At 33.5% G+C, this 25,705-nt stretch overlaps 1 protein-coding gene across 8 annotated transcripts in view; it reads left to right on the plus strand.

Moving 5' to 3' along the window:
• Positions 1-24,952, plus strand: part of LOC146538541 (uncharacterized) — a 35,562-nt gene extending 10,610 nt beyond the window's left edge. For 3 of the 8 annotated variants that reach the window (XM_085186165.1, XM_085186166.1, XM_085186167.1), the window contains 5 exons: positions 3,460-3,523; positions 4,218-4,349; positions 4,783-4,850; positions 5,187-5,226; positions 6,372-10,404. In XM_085186165.1, the coding sequence (XP_085042291.1) occupies positions 3,460-3,523; positions 4,218-4,349; positions 4,783-4,850; positions 5,187-5,226; positions 6,372-9,464 (3,397 nt within the window). In that variant the 3' untranslated portion in view covers positions 9,465-10,404. Of the gene's footprint in view, positions 1-3,459; positions 3,524-4,217; positions 4,350-4,782; positions 4,851-5,186; positions 5,227-6,371; positions 10,405-11,303; positions 11,459-11,818; positions 11,867-11,990; positions 12,036-12,493; positions 12,576-13,502; positions 13,642-13,896; positions 14,105-14,747; positions 14,922-15,374; positions 15,574-16,017; positions 16,163-16,390; positions 16,550-16,656; positions 16,792-17,364; positions 17,571-18,572; positions 18,721-20,024; positions 20,189-20,515; positions 20,601-21,463; positions 21,644-21,921 lie in introns of those variants that run through there. The other 5 variants (XM_085186168.1, XM_085186169.1, XM_085186171.1 and 2 more) reach the window with 5 other exon arrangements.
• Positions 24,953-25,705: the final 753 nt, after the last annotated feature.

The raw sequence follows: 25,705 nt of genomic DNA on the forward strand, positions 1-25,705 counted from the left end.
GATAATTATAAAGAAGACATGGAAGTAATCAACAATAACCTCGATGAATTCTCAATATCACACTCTTCCCTGTGTGATATTGAAAATTGCTCGACACTAGTCCCTATGTCTAATAAATGTCTCAAAGTCATAACACAGAACATACGTAGTTTAAATCGTAACATTCCTAGCTTCCTAACACTAATAAATAGAAGCCAAGTGAAATGGGATATTATTATATTAACTGAATGTTGGCTAACATCTGTATCCCATGTTCCGCTTATAGAGGGTTATAGTAGTACTTCCACCACTCGTAATTTTACCCAAAACGAAGGGGTTATTGTTTATTATCTCGAAAATATCAACATTAACATTGAAGAGGCTAACCTAAGTAATGCAAATTGTTTAGTACTAAATATTAATAATGATATTATAGTTATATCTATTTATCGACCGCCGGGACATAGGGATACCACTGGTTTTATAGAAACACTAGAAAAACTTCTTAAGAGTTATTCTAAATATAAAAATATAATAATTACGGGTGACATTAATATTGACATTGTGGAACACTCACCTGATACTAGAAGCAATTACTACCTAAATATATTAGCTGAACATGGATTATTAGCAGGGCATACCCTTCCCACGCACGGGCGCACTTGTTTAGACCATGTTATGATAAAAACTAAACTAAATGTAAATTGTTATGTCGCCCAAACGTCAATAACTGATCACGAGACTGTTTTTTTCTTTTTAAACTTAGATTCATGTGTTACACATGCTTTCAAAAAACACACTTGTGAACGTATTAACTTTGAAAAATTGGATTCATGTATAAAAACTATTGATTTTTCTGAAATTTACACATATAAAGACGTGAACAGAGCTACTAAACACTTGATTTCATTGCTAAGTAATATAATACTAAGTAACACTAACTTTAAAAATATACCTAATAGAAAAATAAGGACTAAGCCGTGGATTACTCCAGGGATACTTAGGTGTATGCGCAATAGGGACAAAATGCATCAAAAATTAAAACAAAAACCAAACGATGAAATTTTGATAAAAACGTATAAAAGATATAGAAATTTTTGTAATACACTATTGAAGAAACTTAAAAGAGACTTTGAGAGGCAGGATATTAAAAAGGCAAGCTCTGACAAGAAAAAACTTTGGGAAACATTGAAAAAGACCACCTTTCGGACTAAGGAACAAGTACCAGCAACAAACCTCCTCTCCGCTTTAGAACCCCAGAAAAGCGTTGACAAAGTAAATTCCTACTTTACTAACGTTGGAAAACATTTAGCAGAAAGACTCTTGCCTAATTCATGTGTGCACTCCTCTTCCTCCAAAAAATTGTCGAGTTCTTTTATGTTACTTCCTACTGACGAGATTGAACTGAATAAAATTATAGATAGTTTGAAAGCCGACTGTGCCGTGGGTATTGATAAAATACCCAACAAAATTATAAAAAGGTATAAACATATACTTATCCCTCCTTTGGTATATATATGCAACCTTGCTTTTACTTCAGGAATCTTTCCTGCATCATTTAAGACTGCCTTGATCATACCTATTTATAAGAGCGGAGATAAGAACCGTGTTGATAATTACAGGCCAATTTCGATTTTACCGTCACTATCTAAGTGTCTCGAAAAACTAATAAATAATAGATTAGTCCATTACTTAGAAAGATTTAATCTCTTGTCAACAAATCAATTTGGATTTCGTATGAAAAGATCAACATCAGATGCGGTGCACTCTCTTACAGACCATATAGTAACAGGCTTAGATAATAAAGAGAAGTGTATTGCAGTTTTTTTAGATTTAGCTAAAGCATTCGACACTGTTTCGATTCCAACCTTGATAACTAAATTAGAATGCTTAGGAATTAGGGGTCTACCGCTAGAGCTCTTTAAATCATATTTAAATGATCGCTCCCAGATAGTTAAAATTGGTGATTATACTAGTCAATCCCTACCAGTAATATATGGAATTCCTCAAGGTAGTGTGCTCGGCCCTACGCTCTTCATAACCTATTTAAATGATTTATGCCAACTTTCTCTAGCTAATGGTAAAATCATAACGTTTGCTGATGATACGGTCCTACTCTTCAAAGCTGGCTCTTGGACTGACGTATACTGTCAAGCTCAGGAGGGTATCAACATAGTCAAGAAGTGGCTAAACGATCATCTTCTTACATTGAATGTTGAGAAAACAAAATATTTAACTTTCTCCATTAACAAAGTGTCGATTTCGTCTAATCTTCAGTTAACCGCTCACTCTTGCAACTTATCTCTTCAGTCTCGCTGTTCCTGTAAGCCGCTTCAGCGTGCTAACGTAGTTAAATATTTAGGTGTGGATATTGATCACCACTTAAGCTTTGAAACTCATATTAATAACTTAACAATAAGATTACGCAAATTAATTTTCATATTCAAAAATCTACGCCACATTGCTGACCGTGATATTATTAAAACAGTGTATTTTGCGATCTGCCAATCCGTTATTGGCTATTGCATCACGTCTTGGGGAGGATGCTATAAGTCCCAAATGCTAAAACTAGAAAGAGCCCAAAGAGCTATCCTAAAAGTAAGTGCATTTCTTCCAATATTATATTCAACAAGTGAACTTTATAAACAATGGAATGTACTTACTGTTAGGCAAATCTTTGTACTACAAACGATTCTTAAAAAACATACAGAATTAACTTATAACCCAAAATTAATTATCAGTAAACGTAGAAAAGGTACTGTATGCCCTACATCCACCCATAGAACCAATTTTTCTCGTAAGTTTTATGTTTTTCTTGGCAACTTTCTATATAACAAGTTAAATACAAAATTACTATTTTACGGCACGACTAAATTGAAAACTAAGAAAGCTCTTACCAACTGGCTACTAGACATGACGTACGATTCTACTGAAAAAATATTAATTAACTAATATGTATAATTGCATAATGTATTAAAAATATAATAGGTCATTTTGAAATCCCTTATACATCCCTAAAATCGCTTATATATCCATATACTCCCAACCATTTTTCCTATAAAATTAATCAATACTATAAAACTAATAAAATAGCTTCACACACTCACACACCCACACACTCACATACACACACAAACACACACACGCACACATATACACACACACACACATACACATACCCACACACACATGCACACCCACACCCACGCACACTCACGCGCAATCCGCTTTTAATGTAATACTTATTGTACTGTTATTTGTTTTCTCAATCATGTTAATATAATATTCTGGCCTTTCCGCGAGTGGGAACCTGGCGACTCGTAACACAAGCCCAGAGCTTAGTACGTCAGCGTCAGTCTCACTTTATTGCCTCCTTATATTTCTGTTTGTATACAATGTGATGAGAAATAAATTTTATTTATTATTATTATTATTATTATTATTTATTAGTAATGATAATTTTGTTGTGTTTGTTTGCAGGAAGCAAGAGGAGCTATTAGAAGAAGATAATGGTTTGGATGAAAGTTTAGATGACGGAGACTTGGTGAGTTTTTGAATTAATTATGTATATATTTACTTTCCTGATTAACTGACAGACAACACACAGGCTTAACTACTGGACTTGGAAACATTGATATTTAGCATGTATGTTTCTTCAGCTTAGTTTGCACATTTTAATTATACTTAATTTTTTTTATTTAAATAATAATTCAATCTCCCAAGTGGGAATTGTCCAATACAACCGTCAAATGACAGTCACACACTTGTGCTTCTACGCCAAGACGGCGTCATGTTTCTTATAATAATATATTCTATTAGGATATTATAAGTTATTTATTTCTATTTGTTTAAGACTATTTCTATTTATTTTTTATTATATATGATCTGCAATTTAGTTATAAATTGTGCATTTTATTTCTTTAGTTCCACCCTGAAATTAGCTGTATGATTTTTTTCATTATTTTCTACCTGAGTGAGAGCGAACAACGAGCAAAAGTTGAAAACTTTCAAGTTAGTCCTAAAATTCAAGTCGGCTACGACTCGTCAACCATGCACTTAATTGTAATTGATCTTGTGTCTTGTGTTTAACGTTAAACATATTCAAAAAATACATTACTCTATTTATGTTTGTAATATTTTAATTAATATATTTTAAATATGAAAATCGTATCTGCAGTAGTTTCTTTCTTATGTACTATCTTTACCTACAGGACCTATCTTTACCTTTATTTCTACAGGACTTGGAGGGTTTCGATACAGAATCTGAATTGGAACAAGTGAATTTGAAGCTAAAATACTTGGAATTGAAGGCGGAACAGATAAAATGTAAACAGCGCATCATATTACTGAATAAAGCTGGGAAGAAAACTGTAAGTATGGCTTCACGCTGTATCCCTTCTATAGCATTGGCTGTGGGAACCTTGTGTTAATACACTTTGTTCCCCACCTACCAGAGAACCTTGTTGAGAAGCGAAACTTAACGCTGCTTTTTGTTTTTTGTTCCACACTATATCATAACAGAGTTTTTTACTTCCTCGGGTTGGAATCGAACCCACGACGACGCTTGTCTTGTGAAATATTAATTCCTTTTAACGCTTTGGCAAGGAGGGCATAGCGTGGCGTTAAGATCGCCAGTTATTGTCTCGAGAATTAAATTATGCATCTTGACTGAGACGACAGAGTGTCTCAACCCTAAGTTCCTACCCCGCTATATCCGGAATACAGCGTGAAGCTAAAAAAAATCCTGTATGTTTTCTTTTATCTATTAATCAAACCTATATATTTTTTTCTAAATTGTTTCAGGTACATAAATCTAATAATAGGTGCATTCTACCGGATGGCAGAATTGTTGTTAAGAATGACGGTGACAGGTAATATAGTGTTAGAAAATGAAAGCGGTTAGGATTTTTAAAATCCACTTTTACACGAGTTCGCTAACAATAGTATATAGTTTGCCTTAACTTTATAAGGTAAGGGCACAAAGTGTGACTGTGGGTTTGATTCCCACTCGAGGACATGAAATATTTATATACTATATATATTTATATTTATAAATGCGATGGTTGTGGGTTCAATTTTAACTTGGGCGAAGAGAAATATATTTCATTTCTTGGCTCTGGTAACAACTGGCTAAAACTAGAGATATTATTCAGTTTATTATAAATTAAATGCTACTATTATATAACATATATGTTTTTTATTTACAGACCAACAGATAATGCTTTCAGTTCGGCAGGAGGTGATTCGGTAAGTTGTAACTTTTTATTATTATTTTTATTTAAGAGAAAAAAGAATATTATGTATGAGGAATATTTATATTGAAGAGAGGGACAATGGCGCGATTGTACTTTGCTGTGGTGTCGAGGCAAAGCTCGGAGTTTTGTTCCGCCGCTCAACACGCGTGCCTCCAGAATTCGGTGGAAAGTTGAGAACGGAAGTGTCTTAATGAGAACGAAGTGTTTTAATATTAGGTGCTCAGATTAAAAAAATATTTATTTAAAAGGTGTTAGAAATAGCTTTGCGCTTTGTTTTTTTGTACAATAGAGTGAATTATCACTAACTTCTCTTCTATTTTTCTTTACTTTATTGCACATAGCAAGCATAATGTATAAAAATAATTATATTCTTTAATATTGCTAAGGCACTAGTTGTACCGATAAAAGTAAAACACATGATATGCAAGCATGTTTATAATTTACTTCAAACTTCGCGGGTTCAAATCCCGCTATGTACAAATCTTTATGCGTTTTTTAAACTGGTATTTTTTTTCTTTGTTAAGTCTGGAATAACACTTTAAAATGTGTTAAAATTTTTATAATTTTTCTAAATGTACACTAACTGGGTTGTAGGTGGAGATATTTTATTTATAAGTTAATAGTCACTTTTTGTTACTCTAAAACATTTTGTTTTAAATATGGTAATTTAATGTCGTATTGTATTACCAAATCAAAACAATATTTGTAACATGCTATTAATATGAAAAGTATCACTCTTGTATTTGAACCCATAAATATTCATCAGTTAAAAAAACCTTGCTATGTACACACATGAGTATTAAAATATTCATAAAAAAATGGTCAGGAGCAATATGATAAGTGATACACTTTTACAAAATTATTAATATTTTCTTGAAAATGGGTACCTTTGTTTTTATATTTATTTTATGTATATTTCCTTCTAGGTAGCTAAATATATATAAATATGATTTATTTATATAACACTATTATAATATATCAAATATCCTATGTATCCTAAAAATTGTATGTTATGCGGTTACATAATAAAATATTAGGTGTATACATAATATACAATATATTTTAATATATTGCATGAATTTCATTTATAAAAATAGTTAAAGTAAAGAGCAATAAAAATCGACAATTTGTCGACAGATAACAACAAGTTGCTCCTGTGCCCGAGACGGGATTGAATCCACTATATCAAGTGCCGCCAAACCCACCGGAGACACTAAAGATAAGTTTAGATACGCAGAGAGTACAAACACTACTATAGATACACTCACCGAAGTCACTAAAATAGTAGATGAAACTAATGCTAGTGAAACTTATGACATAAAAGATAAATTCGGTGTTGATAATAATGATAATAATAATGAAATTGATGGAACTGCTAGATTAATACAACTTAGAAATTTAGATTACTCAGATATAGTAGATGATCGTTTGAAAGTTGTTATTGCGTTATCAGGTTATCCAAAATCTAAAATGCACCTAAAACATATGGAGTTATTCCAAAAGTGTCTTAATAATATAATGGATATGCAATTAAAAGCTGGTCTTTTAAAGAAAACACCATCTTTTTTGGATTATTATTTAAATAGAGGTGCGATTGTGTGTATTTGCAAGGATGTAGATAGTAGGAATTGGATCGTTAGAGTTAATCCAGGATTGCAGGATCGAATGGAAAGTAATCTAATACTGCTTAAAGCAAAAGTAAAAAGATTATGTTTAGCTATAATGAAAATACCTAAATCCTATTGGCCATCATCTGTAGAAGATGCGTTTAAACTTCTACAATATTTTAATCCGACGTTGAAAACTCATTTGTGGAAGATTTATGCTCAAAAAATCATAGATAATGTCCAATATACGTATTTTACTATTGATCGTGTTTCCTGTGAACTAATTCGTGGCCCAAATTTCAAGAATGTTATAGATTACAAACAAATGGACTTCGAAATGAATACTGTTATTGAAATCTATTACGATTGTTATCTATCTGATTTAGAGGAAGATTTATCTAGTGTAGCATCTAGAGTTAAATTACTAAATGAACTAAAATCAGAAGATAACACCCCAAGAAATATATCAGATGACAGCGCAGGCACAGAAGAAACGTGTAAACTTATAAAAGACGAACAATCTGATACTAAGATGGATAGAAACGAACAAACATTCCAAATTGGTGACGACAATAACAAGGTTGAAATTTTAGATGTGACTGTCACAAAGAATTTCGATACAGAGAATATTCCAGAAAATATTGTATCAGATTTCGACCTTTCTGATAATGATAAAGATGTAGAAACAGATGAAGCGTTTGATACTAGCATTTCCGGTATGGCTTCAGAACAATCTGAATTAGAAACTGCTGATACAATTGGAAGAAACAGTAATCTTAATATCGACAGTAATAGAGGTGTAGCATATCACAGAAGAACTAATTATTTACACGTTGAAAATGAATTGAAAATTGCAATAGTTTTAGAGGGATATCCGCATGAGAAACTAGAGGGTGCTCACATAAGACGATTTAGACATCATTTCAAAGAATCTCTTCATAAAGATATGAAAATGCAACGATTTCCTAATTTAATAATACCGAAATTCCAAGACACATATCTGTCTAATGGCGCCGTGATATATATTTGTGATAGTATTGAAACTATGGATTATTTAAGGGAATTATTACCAAAATTCAAACATTCAACTGGACTTAAGTTGACTTTTAGGAGTATTAATAATCTAATAAGATACACGCGTGTTATAATGAAAGTGCCTAAAGAATTTGTTGATTTCAAATCTGAAGATATACTAATATATTTTCAAGATAAATTTCCCGATTTAAGACTTGATTGTTGGAAAGTCTATTCAGACGTAATTGGAAAACAGAAAAGACAGTTTGGTGTAGATCCTCAATCTTTAGAAATTCTCAAAAGTCAAGAATTTGATCGTATTTATGAAGGAGAAGAAATAGAATTTAGAATTATTAATAGAAAGAAGAGTTTAGAAGATAATATTATTATAAATACACAAGAAAATATTGAAACTAAAATGTTAAAGGACAAAATTCTTAAATCAATGTACAATCCTATAGATCCAAATATAATGAATATATCTCTAACTCGAATTAGAGCTAATCATTACTCAGATTTAGTAGATGATGATCTAAAGTTATATATCGGACCAATTAATTATCCAGAAACTAGAATAGACGAAGTTTTATTTAATTCTATCAAGAAAAATGTAGAAAATATTGCCTTTCAAACTTGTGCTACTAATTTAGAGTCGATTCCAATTATACACGATATATATTTATTTGATGGTGTCATATTTATTATCTGTCAAAATATAACTTCTAGAGTTTTTATTGAAAAAAATATAGACAATATAAATGCCAATTTGAAAATTTGTTTAAAGGCTACCGAATTTCGTGGAGCAGTAGGCATTATTAGTATGATAGCAAAAACTAACAAAAATACCGAGGAAGTAATAAGTATTTTACAAAATCAAAATCCGAGATTAAGGACGAAATTTTGGAGAAAAATCAGTAAAGTACAAACACGCAATAAATTAGATGTTATCGTGCAAATTGATAAGTTGTCAGCGCAAGTGATAACTGATAAGGATTTTAATAGTGTTGTAGATGGGAGTAGTGTTGAATTTAAATTAGGTCATCTACAATCATTGCTTAGGTCTAAGACAGATCTGAATGAACCTAGTAAACCTGAAGAGAAAGTAAATGAAAATCCTAAAGAAAATAATAATAAATCTGTACTAACTGAAAAGACAGCATTTAATAACCAAATGGAAAAAAATAAAGACAATAACAACATTATTTACGATAAAGAAAACGATTTGACTTATTCGAAATCATGCGATAATCAACTTAGCTTAAACTTACAAAGTGGTGATAGCAGGACATCCCTATTGAATACAGATAATAAATCAGACCAAAGCTCAATTAAAATCGATACAGACAACGAAATTAATGAATATTGCAAAGTCACAATGAAGGTACCTACCAATATATTGCAAGATTTTAACGATGGCTTAGAAATTATACTAGATTTACTAGAAGATAAGAATCCAGGACTAAATACCGAACTATGGAAGGTTGAAAGTCGATCGCCATACCATAGGGGAAAATTTACAATGTTATTAGATGAGCAGTCAGTGTCTGTTATAAAAAGTCAAAATTTTGATCCTATGCTAGGAGAGAATAAGTTAAAATTTTTGTTCTAAATAAAAAAAAATGACATTTCTGTGGGTATATAATACAAAATAGCGGTAACATTAAGATTTTTTAAAAATATGAATAAATTTATTACATATTTTATAATTTTATAATGACAAAAATATTTTTATTTATTTGATAATTGGCTCTCTAAAACTTATTGTTAAATATTCATTTGAAATAATCTTCGATTTATTTTACTTTTATTGATTCAGTTATTTATCTGTTACTTTGTTTCCTTTTTAATTTAATAATGGTTGTATTATAATTATCTACTTCTTGATGCCTTATTATTAATATATTTGATGAAAAGTCATTTGTAATTTGTGTAATTACTAATCTCTGACAATTTCCAATTTTTGTTTATGTCTTTATATATTGCTATTGTTATCTTTTTTATTATATATTCTTTTTGTTATTTTGAGTAAATAATGTAATTATTACAAAAAAGGTTTTGTTTATTTTGTTATAGGTTGCGATAATTGAATCGTGTTTTTTTTAAATTCTTTTTGTATCTATATACATAAATGATTTTAAATTATCTATATGTTTAGTATTTGTCAACTACTATGTATGCTCATTTAGCTTTACAACTTCGCTCTGTTAACAAAGCAAGGTACTCAACACGCAATTCCTTTATAATTTGGTGGAAATTGGCGAAAGACACTCTGTCTTGACACTAGATTCCATCTGCCTACAGCGTGAAGCAGGAAAAAACATTAAGAGTATCGATTTTAATTTAATTTTAATTCATTTAATTTATACAGTATTCATAATTAAGATCTTTTAAATGTTGCCATTATTTATCTTAGTAATTAGAATTGTTTTTTTTTATTAATAGGATAAGTTCGGATTTTTTCTTTTTTCTTGATTGTGATATTAATTGTTGCATGCATTTCCATTTATATTATGATTTTATTATTATTATGAATAAAGATATGTAGTCTCTTATTTCTTTTATTTTTATATTTTTGACTATTTAGAAGGAAATTATTATACAATATATCAATCCTTAGTACTAACATATTGGATATTCGATTAGTATTTTTTATTTTGTAATATTTTTTATAATTTACACATTAAATACAACATTTGAGTAGGTTGTAAAAATCTTCATTGAAAGTTTTTATGAATAAAGATTGATTTGTCCATTTTACATATACATACATATATTAACACTTTATTTAACTTACACGTGTTCACAAGAAGAGATAACGTACTCTCACCTAATGAGATTTCTTTAATCTACCATTCTCACTCTACTCCAAGTATTCGTTCCACCTCCTCGCTGGACGAGCGCGAACACGGTAACAAACTCAAGTTGCAACTTTTAATAAAACACGATAGCTGTAGCGTCAAGACTGGTTATTTTTAATATAACCTGATTATTTTTAATATAAATTTAAATGTAGATTTTTAACAATATTCTAACACTTTTAGTGTACAATTTTATTTTTTCCACTCTCACTCTCTCTCTCCCTCATATACTATCTTAAGCGCTTATTCTTACCAGTACAAAATGACCAATATGTAGTGACCACTTTGAAGCTAGGCTCTCTTAAAAACCAAATCTCAGACGGCAAATCTGAGCCAATCTGAGCTCTGCCTATGCTCCTTTCAATATATAACTTTATTTCTCCCTCTTATTATTTCTTTCATATGCAGTACGGTCTCGTAGTTGTAGCCGTGCGCGTTCCTGCGCGGTAGCGCTCTTCCCTTCCATATACACTCTTACGCTCTCATTCTCACCTAAACAGTACCGTCGATGTGTCGTACCGTTGACGGCTCGTCGACGGTACTATACATTACGAGAGCGTACGTAACTAAACACGAGTCCACCACATCAGTCGCTTCCCGCGCTGCAGCGCTGCACGTGCACGTGGTGCGGGGCGGCGGCGGACGCGCGCTGCGGGCGCTGCGGCGTCACGCCCTACTGCAGCGAGCGCTGTCAGCTGCTTGATTGGCAGAAACGGCATCGGTCCGTGTGCCATAATCTGTCTAGGTGAATTTTGTTTGATTATTTGTTTAGTTCATTAATTTCTTTAGACATTCATTCTTTTAATTATTTGGCTTTTTATATACACTATCTTATAAATAATTAAAATAATAAAATAATACATACAAGTTTAAAATGAGACATCTCCATCCCCGATGAAAGTTACTTTAAATTTTTGTAATTAGATAAACTCTTTTATAAAATTAAAAATAAAACATTGTTTTGGATATTACTATAAAAATTCCCAAGAAGAGATTTTCTGCTATATTTTTAAAGTGCAGACAACAATCGGTTTCAAATTTATGATATTTGTACATTAGCGTTTTTTAATTTTGTATTTATTTTTTGCTTTTTTCATCTTGTCAGTGATAAAGGCCAACAGTCACGTCCCAAAGAGCAACACGTAGTATTACCGTAAGTATAGCTAATATTTTTTTACAATTTACGTATTTTTTATATTTTCACACTTTAATAATAATTTATATATACTTTGCATTTTAATTTTTTTATTTACTTTTTACTTTTCCTTTCAATACAGTGAAAAAACTGTGGAACCACTTGTCAAAGAACCAGCAGTACTGTCGTAAGTATTTCCGTTCCTTATGCAGGAGTAATTTCGTGCTAAATGTTTCCCTCTTTATGTTTTCTTATTTATCATTTTGTAAGGTCTACAAATCAAATCAAAATATACAATATATCTTGTTAGGGTTCCGTACCTCAAAATGAAACCCTTACCTATAGTTATCACTTTGTTGTCCGTCTGTGAATATGTCTGTTCCTCTGTCAAAACCATTTCTCTTGAGATCGTTGATCGTTTGAGAGCTTGGAGGTATCAAGTTGAAATCAATATCAATCGTAAAATTATCAAAAACCAATCTTAAAATTGAGCCGTAGTCAGGCGAGCATACCTTACACTTGACCAGTTTTTTTTAACCGTAAATTATTTCATAATGTTTTGTATGTACAAATATAACATTTTGTATATAACATGAATATATTATTTAAAAAGCGAAATATTAATTATACATTTTTTACTATTAGAACTCCCACCCCGCGTGATGCAGCCTCACCTCAAAACGTGAAACGTGATAACACCGTGAGGAGCAATGGCAAGACAAATAGGGTAAGTTATTTATATATAGAACTAGCGGCCCGCTCGCGGTTACACCCGCGTGAACTATGTTATTATTAATTTCTGTCTCCATGGCTACGTCCTAGTGACGTCTATGCAAAATTTGAGACTCCTAGCATTTAGTAAGAATAACAAAGACAAATGGCATTAGTAACGAAGTTTCATACAAACTTTCAACCCCAAAAACAACCACTTAGAAGTCGAATATTACAAATTCCCGTCTTAGCGAGCACCTACTTCCTATAAGTAACTCCTATACAAAATTTGAGATTCCTAGCACATTTATTTTCTGAGATTTCGTGATGAGTGAGTGACCTTTCGATTTTATATATATAGATAGTAGCTGCCAAAAAGGCGACTTAAGTCCGCTTAAACTTTGTGTTATATTATAGCCAAATTATACAAAATATTTACATAAATTGTAGCTTATGTATCATCCTGATGTATAAGCTATATTACTGTAAAGTTTCATCTAAATCCGTTCAGTCATATTTATAATAGTAGGACAGTACTACATCTTACCTGTGGTTTCACCCAATGCTTAAAAGGTAATAAGAGCGCGAAACAACTGACCACAGATACAGCGGGTTACATCGAAAATATTAACGTGATGTAATAATATCTATATATTTCCGATAGACGGACAACTCAATACTCTCAGAGATTAGTGCGTTTAAAAAAATTGGCTTGTTACTGAATCTTTTCGTCGCTTTGGTAACGATACAAAGCGCAGCGTTGAGTTTCGCTGTTCAACACATATTGTCTTGTAAATTGGGCGGTCCGTTGAGAACGTAGAGTCTTAACACTAGGTTCCCTTTGTGGATTAAAGTATGAAGCTATAAAACAAAAGAAATAAATACTTGTTTAATAAATGCTGTTTTTATCATATTTCTTTATAATGTGATTATTCTTTTACAGTATCAACATCAACAGTCTATACCAAAAATAAATAGAAATCAACCACTCAAAGAATATAATAGTTTGCGGCGCCCAAAAATAGGTAATGAAAATAAAAATTTACAAGACGTCGATGATGAAGGGAATTTTGAGAATAATGGTAAGAATATTTATAATTAATTGACTATATGGGTTCGATTCCCGCGGCGTTGAATTCTGCCAATGAACATGAAATACCTGTTGTATTCGGCGGAAATCGGAAAACGGAATTGTCTTAATGGGAACTGAGTTGACACTCCTAGAAAGATCTGGTTCCCAAGGTACACTGCCTACACTGCTAGAGCTACGTGTGGGATATACCTTTAAGCTAAAAATATCTATAGAAACTCGAAATAAATATGAACTCATTTTACAGATGTTAAGAAAAAACTACCACAAGAAATAACACCGAAACCAACACCAAAACCAGAACCGAAACCACAACCACAACAATTAATAATACCTGAAGCACGGAAACCTAATATTGTAGAACCGATTCCACAGAAACCACAAAACCAAGTGAGAGTGACTAAAATACCGTCAGTAGCTGACATAACGCCTGTTAAGAAGATGGTTCCTAAGAAGTAAGGGATTTTTTAACATCTTTTAATTTTAATATGACCCTCTGTTTTTCTTTTTTTGTATGCGGAATACAGCTTCTTCTTCTTCTTCTTCTTCCTGGCATTAATCCCGGCTATTACCGGGGTCTGCCTTCCTACTTAACCTACTCCACTTTGCACGATCTTTTGCGTCCTCGGTGGTTAGACCATTGGCTCTCATGTCCTGCATCACGACATCCAACCAGCGCTTCCTTGGGCGTCCGGGAGGTCGCGCCCCAGGAACTTGTATAGCAAGGCACTTGCGTCCGACATAGTTCTTAGGCCGGCGCGTAACGTGGCCAAACCATCTCAAGCGACGCTCTTGGAGCTTATCCGCTACGTCACGGACCCCAAGACTACCTCGAATGAATGTGTTGCGTATGCGGTCAGACCGCGTTACGCCGCACATCCACCTCAGCATCTTCATTTCCGTGACGTGAAGCTCCTGAGTGTGCCGAGATAGTGCTGGCCAACATTCGCTGCCGTATAAAAGAACCGGTCGGACGATGCTCTTGTATATCAGCCCCTTGAGCTTGGGCGGTATTCTGCGGTCGCAGACCACACCAGTGTATGCGGAATACAGCATGAAGCAAAAAAAAGAAAATAATTAATATTTTTTTTATTACAGTTATATAGTAGAAACACTATCCGTTGGTGAAACAGTCATACTAACAATCGACACTCCGACAAACAAAACGGAGAATACGTACACTTGCATCTCCCTACATCCGGACTATGAAAGCGAATACGACGCATTATGCGAACAATTTGGTGACGATTGTGAGAAGGAAGAGCCTTATACGTAAGTGTTTTTGAATAAGTGTTAAGACACTCCGTCTTGCCATCCGCTGAACTTTTGCTGCGAGTTGTTCAACCAACGCAGCCATCTATAGCTAAGTTCACGGCGACCAAGACTCGTCGATCATACTTTATTTAATACATACGGACTGTGTAAGTGAATATGACGGGCTGTGTGATCGATTTGGTGTCGATTTTGATAAGGACAAAAAAAAACGGAACCTATATAAGACCGCTCTGTTGTCCGTTTGTCAAGGCCATTTAACTGGACCGGTTTTTTTCTATAGGCCTAATGTATCTCCCTATATTCAGACTATATTATTTATTGCTAATTATTTATATTTTTAATGAAGAAACAATATATACGCGTACGATACGCGTTTCTATAGCACCGTGTAGGCATATAATACGTGCCTACACGTTATTTATATATTAAAACCTTTGTTTTATCTCACAGGCCGCAGCTAGGTGAAATATTCGCGTATTTCAATGCTGCAGATTCAGCGTGGTACCGCGCCCGACGCATATCTGCTAGCACCGCAGTCATGTTGGATGCGGGACGCTCTTGCACTCTACCATCGCGGTGTACGAGAGTGCCGGAGAGATATGTACACATGCCGGAGTTTAGTTGCGTGCTGGCTGCTCGCGGTGTTGAGGTATGAGAAGTAATAAAAATCCAATGCTAATTGTTAATAGGTATTACAGAATCACCAGAGTTTAATTAACGTGCTTGTTAATCGCGCTGTTCAATCGATCGTATTAGGTTCAATATGTTTCTCTGTAATTTATCTATGTATGTAACTCCCTAGAAAAAGCTCCAGACTTGATACAAACTTAATGAAATCGGCTTCATTCTTGATTCTTCAAGTGGAACACGTCTCAAGACCCTCCATTCCCATTATGTCACTCCCGTTCCCTACTTTCCATCGAATTTTGGAGGCATTGCTTGTTGAATGGAAATAAAAATATTGAATATTTCATTTCTTCGAGTGGGAATCCAACCTATGGAAATAATTCTTAAGTTTGATACAAACACATTAAAAGACATATGTAAACTCAAAATTTAAATATAATATTAATATTTTTTTATTTTTTGGCAGGTTGGTAATAACCTTAAATGTACAATCAAATCCAAATCGCCGGATACATGTACAGTGTCAATAGAGAACATGGATACGGGTTCAATTCTCGATGATGGGGAAGTATCGCGATGGAAACCCAAGATTGAGGGGATTGATAGTCCTGGTAAGACCGGTAGTTGTATGATAAAATAGTAATAAAGTTCAAAGCTCGGTTTTGAGTTTTTGCAATGTCCCGAAATTTTAGCGGTGCGCATGGAACAGACTGTCTTAACACTAACAGAAGTCAACGTCGCTCATTACCTAATCCTTTCTTCATTCCTTTTATATGAATTGAATCCATAACTATCATGCTTACTATCAATCAAGTTATATACAGTTATTTTTATTTCAGTTATACCAGAAGTCCAAAGACCAGATATAAAAAACAATACAAAGGTGTACTTAGTAGACTGTACGTCGATAGACAGAGTGTTCATAAGACCTTCCAACTTAGACGCCTGTAAGGAGTTCGACGCCATACAGGAGGATGTCTTGTTGTACAGTAAAGATGGTGGGTAGAAAAGATAAATAATAAAACTATCATGTTATGTAATATATTTATTGTTAATCTTATTACACAATGTCTATAATGTTTTAAATTTTTATACACATTTTTAGCCCCACCAATAAAGGAAAACCCACAAAAAGGACAAACCGTAATAGCGAAGTTCACAGATGGCCTCTGGTACAGGGCATTATGCAAAAGAACTAACCATACACAGAATAGATATCAATTGGAGTATATTGAATATGGTGAGTGTAATACGGCTTCACGCTGTATCCTGCATATAGAGGGGTAGGCAGGGGAATATAGTTTTAAGATATTCAGTTCCCCAAGAACCTCAAATTTTAGTGACATTTCGCCCTTATGGTGGATCTAACGCTGTCCTACAACGACGTCCTACAAGAGCGACGAAAAGACAATCGAACCAATAACTGCCATGTTTACTGTTGCACGCTTGTGCCACTGCGGCCTTAAGACAGTTATTTGTAATAAAACATTTTGAATTATTTGATATTCTATATATTCTATATATATTAGGGTGGGCCAAAAAAAATTGTTGGAATGTCAGATTAAATCAGCTTCACGCTGTATATCACATACAACAGGGTAGGCAGAGGGAATCTAGTGTTAAGACACTCTGTTCCCCACTCTCCGCTGATTTTTTCGAGACATTGCGTGTTGAGTGGCGGAACTCAACGTCGTGCTTTATTTATACCTCGGTTATTTTAGTCAGTTATAATTATTCGTATTATTGATTGATTGGAGTAATCTTCTACTGATTAATAATTCACAGATTATACATAATAACACTCATTCCACAGGTAACATAGAAACACAAAACAAATGCGCAATATATGCGTGTCCGCCATCTTTAATTTCGCGCCCTACGCCAGTTGCTAGCGCCAAATTATACTATGAACCCGCTATCACTGCCTTTAAAGAAACAGACAAAACTAAAACTGCTATGTCAGAGGAAGCTATGAGTTATTTGCAGAGTTTGAGAGATAGGAATGTTGAATTGATATTGGTATGTATTAGAATTTTATTAATTTTTTTCTTAGAGGATTTTGGTGTTCTTTATTAATTTATTATTTGTACTAGCGATCCGCTTGCGGGTTTGCCCGGTCGTACTACACAACTATTTGTCTACTAATCTGATTTACTTTCCTGTTTTAATAAAGTTCCTGTTTTAGTAAGTTTTAGTAAGTTTTATAATTTCAACCAATTCAATAAAACAAATATGTTGTAGCAATTTTGTTGATCTTTATATTGATATAACTTTTTTATTTTTGAATAGAGCTTCATAAATATGCACACTAAATGTTAAGGGAAGCCAAAATTGTCCCCAATAATAGATATTCTCAATCAATCAATCAAAAACACTTTATTGCACAAAGAAAATACAATTAAATTTCTAATTTAGATACAGTGCATAGGCGGCCTTATCACTATAAGTGATTTCTTACAGGCAACCTTTTTTTTTTAACAAAAACTAATAGTACGATACAATTAGTTGCTGTTAACTTTGCATAAAGATATTTTATTCTCATCAGTCTTTCATGTATAAATAAACAACGATAGGTTACAATTTTATATTATATGTACTATGTTTGCTTCTACACATGGTATTTGCTCTTGTTAGCAATGATATAATTGTTGGAAAATTATATTTTTGTAGTCTATTGAGAAAGGATATAGGCTGTCCACATCATCAAATTAATAGTTTCTTTGTAATCCACTGTAACCGCGGTTACAGTTACCTCCCGTACAATAAATAATTTTCATTTGGGTTTGAGGGCAAAGTCCCAGGTTAAAACTATGTAGTATATTTTATAACTTGCTGTTACTACCGGCCATGCCAAGTCAATAACTAAGAGTTCTGTATGACACATAGCACTCTTCAGACAGTATTCTACATTGAAACTTTTAAAGTTATGTTATATAACCCATATTTGAACCAGTAGTTTTTGAAATAAACACATTTCTTAAACTTAATTAGTAGAGAGGAAAAAATGTTTGTTTTTTTCAGACTTTACCCAACGGATCGACGTCCTCTACATCTGGTGCTGAAATAAACCTACAAATAGAAAAAACCAAGGAATTTGTCAATAAGAAGGTTTTGGAACTAAGTACTCCAGAATGGAAGAAGTTGGAACAGCAAGGTGCAGATGTTATAGGTAGTAATAAACTACCTGTTTAACTTGTGAGATCATCCACTAGGACTAACTAACTGTAACTAGTGATTGTGGGTTTGATATTTTCGTTTCTTTCATTTGGTAACAAGAGAAAGCATGGTGTTGAGTTCTGCTACTCAACACATACAGTCTCAACTACTTGAAGGATTAAGTCTTCATCTGGTTGTGATTCAATCTGTCTTTTGTTTTTTGTTTGCCAGCCTTTGTTTGAGAATCTTGAACACAGTGGCGTAGCTAGGGTATTTGCTGCCCGGTGCGGCTCGGGGAACTTGATGCCCCTTTCCTGTTGTTGACTTCTAAAAAAAAAAAACGTGATCATCGCCGTTGAGTTCTATAAAACAAAGTGATCGTCAATGTTGACTTCTAAAAAAAAAAACGTGATCATCGCCGTTGAGTTCTAAAAAACAAAGTAATCGTCGACTTTGATGCCCCTTTCCTTTTGATGCCCGGTGCGGCTTAAAGGACTTGATGCCCTTTAAAATGGTATAAAGTCTAAAAAAACACACTAATCGTCGACTTTGATGCCCTTTTTCTGTTGATGCCCGGTGCGACCGCACCGCTCGCACCCCCCTAGCTACGCCACTGCTTGAACAAGCGGAAATCTATTCAAACTTCGGTTTTTTCATATTTTTTAATCAATGTCACCATGTTGCATAAAAATAGTAAACAAAGTAGGTATTCAAATTTTACAGTATGATGCAATGGCTGCCTTGTTAATATGGCGAGCGACACGCGCTTAAACTTAATATTATATTATATTATTGCCAAATTATAGCCAAAAAAATTACATAAACTAGTTTTTTTTTTAAATAATTTTATATAAGCAACATGTATATGTATTGTTAAATTTCATCTAAATCTGCTTAGTATTTTTGGTGAAAGTGAAAGAAACGATCCCCATTTGGTGAAAGTGGGGGGGGGGGGGGGGGGGCTTCAAGGGGGTCATCATGCCCCGGGCGGGGCCAATAAGGGGGCGTCAAATAGTCCGCAAAACTATTTAAACATACATATGAAATTATATTGTCTTCGCCTGGGGGGCGCTGTTAAAGTATTTTGCCCCGGGCGCGATTTCAGCTGACTTCGCCACTGATATTAAGTATTAGTTTAAGTCAGTAAGATCTGCCAACGATCTGAAGTCAGTAGGCAGGGGGAACCTAGGAACCTAGTGTTAAGACACTTCCATTCCCCATCTCCTCTCAGACAATCTTTTACATATATCCAAATATTAATATTATATAATTTCAATATTATATAATTTCTAATTTAACAATAATTTTCTTCATCAGAAACACCAAGACTAATGCTAACAGACATTACCTACATAAAAATACCATCGGCCACGTGTGAATTGGACGTGTTTGTAGACCTGGCTTCGTTGTCGTCGGGATCTGTCAACGCGAGACCGAGTGGAATGCGCCTTGAAGATAAATTACAGACACTAACTGATAGGGTAAGTGAGTGATAGTGAGTGTTAGTGGGTGGTAGTGAGTGAAAGACAGTGGTGGTAAGTGGTAGTGAGCATTGGTAGGGTGAAAGTGAATTATAGTGAGTAAATAAGTGAGTTGATAATGTTAATAAATTTTTTAAATCGAGTTATGGAAGAATTTGTGGTCAGAAGTGGATATGAGGAACTTCTGCAAATTATATTTAGTTACTTATTTTTTAATAATCGAGAGTGTTCTTATCTATCATTTTAGATTATATGTTCAGCTGTTTAAAGATTATCAGACATTTATCTGTTGTATTATATTTACATATGATATTATTTATTACACAGATGGCTGAGTATTGTCAAAGTGAACTTGGTAAAGAGTCTTATCTGCCTGCACATGAAGAATTGTGTATAGCGCTATGTCCACCATGTAAGTATGTGAAGTGAAATAGTTATGCTTTTTGGTTTGAATTCAGATTTTTTTAATATTCAATTGATTTTTATTCCCTAACTAGTGGTCCCGCGCGGGGCTACGCCCGCTTGAAATAGAAATATTAATAAAAAAATTGAAAACTAAAGATTCAGTCAATTCAGTAAAACAGTTGTATAAAACAACTGTTACGGCAATTAGCAAATTTGTCGAACTAAATCCTTTTAATTGATATAACTTTTTTATATATGAACCCATTGTAATAAAATAAACCCTATATGTTTTCGTAAGCTTGCCAGAATCCAATAGTGAAAACCGCATCTAAATCGGTTAAGTCGATTCTGAGATTAGCAGACAAATAGACAAACAAACAAAACTTTTAAAAATCATTGTTTTGGGTTTTATTAGGTTAATAAAGGTTCCCAATAACATTTTTTTTTAAATATCTTCCAAGTACAGACACCGACCCACTTACGATTTTATTATAAGTATAGATATAGATTATCATTAACTTCCATATACATTCAAATTCTCAAAATAAAGACGGAATCAAGTTATAAAAATGTGAACAATGTACTTAATATAGGGTTGTCAGAGGGCCTGGTCTGTTTCGAGGAGGCGCGTTGTCTAAAAAAAATGAAATTATATATTACAGTTAATTTATAAAAAAAGCATTTTAACCGACTTCAAATATAGGAGATTTTATGTATGTACATAATATATTTGTCCGCAAGTTCTCTCATTGATGAGAGATCTCATTTGGCTGAACTGATTTTGATACGGTTTTTAGATTAGTGCTTATTTACACTTAGGAGAAGGTATTCGTATATAACAGATTTCGAAAAAAAATATTTTATTTCCAGATTTTCAGTGGTTCCGAGCGGTACTCTGCGACCAAGTGGGTGGAGCGGGCGGGTCGCAGGTTCGACTCTGCTATATAGACTACGGAAATTTGGAGACCGTATCAGTTACGGACGTAAGAAAAATGTTGCCGGAATTCATTAAGGATTTACCTGCACTGTCGCTCCATGTTAATATTAGAGGTAAGTGATGTCTCACTATGATTTTTATGGTTAATTTTTGCCACTTAACCTTCAACCATTCAACTATAACGATTGTTGAAGTAAGTGAATGGTTAAAGGGTGGTTACGGCTTTCTATATATCAAACTGTATAGTGACTGACATACACAAAGAGGTATCTCTGTGTATGTCAGTCACTGACAAACACATGTTAACGGTAGTTAAATAAATACACTAAGAAAATTCTTGCTACTACGGCTTTCAGAAAATTGCTAATAAATAAAAAATAAATTGTCACAGGTTTCCCTCAAAATCCATCAACTGATACACTAACAAAAGCACTAACTTACATGAAAATGGATGACGAGGGCCGCGGAACACTAAAAGTGACCAATTGTAAAGAAATAGTCTTCGGGATGTATGAAGCTGACGCGCCGGGACTGATTGATGCGTTGAAGTGAGTGATAGCGTGTCATGACGTGACGTAGTAACTGATGTGGTGTTACTGATTATGAGTGGTATGGTGTCATGACATAGTAATTATACTTTTCTAGTGTGTTATTGTCATAGTTAATGCTAAGTATTTTTACGTTATCATAAGACATTAATAATGTCAAAATTAAGGTTAATTGTTTTGTCTATTGATTTGTATTAAGTGTGTGATAACTTTGACATATTATTTTTTTCATTTTGAGATTGTTTTTTGACATTTTGCGTAATCTTTAGTGGTATATTTGAAACATATTTTGTAAAATGTTTCATAATTTTCCATTCCTTAAGTATTAATGAAAATATTTCATATTATTATATATCTATAATTGTATATATATTGTACAAATGTTAATATGCTGGACTGGGTCTGACTGTAAACACAATGATTGTGGGTTCTACTCTCACTCAAGGCAATGTTTTATTTTCATTTCTCCAGTCTGGCTAAAGGAAAATAAAAAAGAAACAAAATGTAAGATTATTTAAGAGAACACTGTTTTATCGTATATATCACAAAAAAGGGATTCAATATTGAAATTAGATCATTTTTTCACTTATCACTTATTATTTGTATTAACTTTAATTTTTTATTATTAAGAATAACCAATTATTACGCATTACAGTCGCACCCTTGTTCCCCTGGGCCACGGCGGCCTCCTGTTTTAGTTATTATGTAAATATAAGTGCAAATGTTTGTATTAGTTAAAAAAAATGTTTATTTTTGTGTGATGTCAAGTTTATTGATTGCTCATTTGGTCTATCTTTGGTTTAAAAGGTTGTGGTTTCAAATTCCACTTGAGGGGTAAGGTTATATATAAAAAACATAATTTTCCTAATTTATATCTTTCCAAATTTCACGGCTACACCTGTGCGTGCGTGCGTGCGTCTTACCTCAGTGGGAACATGTCCTTTTATATAATAAATTATAAATCTGCACATGGTTCTCAAGTTCCTGGCATTACTCCAAGCTCATCCCCCATCCCTGGTCACCGTAGCGACCTAACCTAGTGCACTAGAAGAAGTATGATATGAATAAGTTTCCTTTCGGAACATATTGAAACTAATCAAATGTTCAAAGTATCATATTTTTACACGTCTTGTACTTGTTTTGTGTTACGTTATTATATTTAATGTTGACAGTTTCTTTATACTGATGGCAATATTTGTCACATATGTATAAATCGATAACGATTATAATATTAAATATAACATATAGTGCAGTTGTTGCGAGAGCTTGGACCTATGTATACAAGAAGCGCGGGTCCTAATCTTGCTATATTTTTATATAAATACTTCTTTCCTACATATTTTAATAGGTTCTTTGAAGGAGTTATAGAAAATATCCTTGTATCTATTACATTATTAATAAATTTGATGGTTTCAATATTATGTAGAAGACGTTGTATTGAAGTCTTGCAGAAATTAAATTTTAATTCACTTGAACTTTGAAAGTAAGTGAACTTCAAATTCGAAAAGAATTACCAAAAATTTTGGGAAAAAGATGCATTTTGTTAGTGTCTTATGTCGAAATTTTTGGAGGAATTTCTTCTCCTTAATCATAATAATAATATCAAAATTTTCTTTATACACATTTTAATAGTGTATTTGTATGAGATTTTCATGATTTTAAATGTAAATCGTAATTTAAGAGGACGTAGATTCGCATCTCCAGTTGGTCAGTCTGCCATTTGTTACTTGTCAAATGACTTGGCATTTTAGACACCAGCTTTATCGAATTTTCTTGATTCTCTTTACTACTTACTTTTTATATTTCATGGGTTCTAGAGAATTTTTTCAATTATAGTCTTATCACAAGCACCATTGAATATCTTAATAAATAACTGTTACCTTGTGTATCCTTTGAAAGAAGATTAAGAGGAAGTGCGGCGTTAGGTTCCGCCACTTAATATTACTGTAAGTGGTGAATGGTTTTCTCTAGGTTTTCTCTTGAAGCCTACTGTTTTAAGCTTTTTCCGTACCAGTTTTAGACAGACAGACAGTTTTATTTCTACACAGAGTGGTTCCCTGCGTAACACATGAATAACTATTTATCCTAAAGGATATGGGTTAGAAAGAAATGTTCTGTAATACATTTCACATTTTTTCCCCTAGCCTGTACTGTCCCATTGTTGGGCAAAGGTCTCCCTCCACTTCTTCCACTCTGGTCTTTTTCGCGCTATTGAGCACCAGTCAGGCTTATAATGGTCCACATCGTCTCGGCATCTCCGTTTTGGTCTGCCAATTCTCCTTTTAGAGTTCGGAATCTAGCTGGTAGAAGATTTCGCCCAAGACTCTTCAGGCATGCGGCAGACGTGTCCGGCCCAGGTCCATTTCAGCGTAGCGGCTTTCATACCCACGTCAGCGATTTTTATGCGAGAGCGCAGTTGGGTGTTTCGGATTTTATCCATTAATTTGACACCTAAGATGCTGCGCTCCATCGCAGGTTGGCAAACCTTGAGGGCGGACTTCTGTGAATTCGTCAAAGACTAAGTCTGGGCACCATAGGTGAGCACCGGGAGGATGATTTCACATTGAATATAAATAATTGTGTCGGGACTTTCCATTTTATTAAAAAAAATAAAAAAATATATATACTGGAATCTCATTTGAACAGTGAATCTATATACAAGTCACATCGAAATATTGGTATGAAACGAAATTTGAACCCACTGCCTTTGAAATAAGATAAAATATTTTTTAATTAAAGAATGCTGGTCTTAAAAATGTAATTTTTAAGGAGATCTTAGTATTTTTTTTGGAATATTTAGCCCCTTTCTTATTTTTTTTTGTTATATGTAAAACTTATGTTGATTTTGTTAAATAAAGCTTGTTTATTACTATTTTTGTTGCCTTTCATATTTCTTTTTTTTATTATTATAAAGTTGCTTTACTAAAATTTTGTGAAGTGACTTTAAAAAATCAAATCTGGTTCGTTAAAACGAATTTAAAAGGCACTGGCATTACATTATCGGAGTTCTTAACTAAGTCTAGGCATGAGGCCTTCATGGCAGCCCGAAAGCGCCTAGGTATTAATAAATGTTGGACGAAGGATGGCTTTGTCATTGTTATCTGGCCAGATGGTAAACGCCACAGTATTTCTTTGAGTGCAGAGATTGACCACCGCTACACCCGACACGCAGGCTGTAAAGGTACCAGTTGCACTCTGTGAAGACGTCTACGCTAGCCCCGCGTACCAAGAGAGTAGTGAGAAAGTAAACAATATATATTTCAATATGACATTATTGACATTGACAGGTCTTTTAACATCTAACTTGATTGATTATCTCCTTTGTGTGTTTTCCATTCAACGTGACATTGGCGAAGTGATTACTGCTGAACTGGCACGCTCGGATCGCCATAATTAAAGAACAACTAATTGATTGATTATTTAGTTTATAGCATTTAGGCGTATATAATATTGTGGCCTGTAGTGGTTGTGTATTAACTTACGATATTTCATTTTGTTTATAACGTTTCTCTCCACGCTTGGTACTGTTATATATATATATATATATATATATATATATATATAGTACGAGGTGAAAGAGGTACCCTGACTACCCGCTTTGCCTACCCCCCTAGATATAGAGTAAAA

The sequence above is a fragment of the Heliconius melpomene genome, chromosome 6 (assembly GCF_056956725.1).
Source record: "Heliconius melpomene rosina isolate 202511_hmr_F chromosome 6, ASM5695672v1, whole genome shotgun sequence".
Classification (NCBI taxonomy): Eukaryota; Metazoa; Arthropoda; class Insecta; order Lepidoptera; family Nymphalidae; genus Heliconius; species Heliconius melpomene.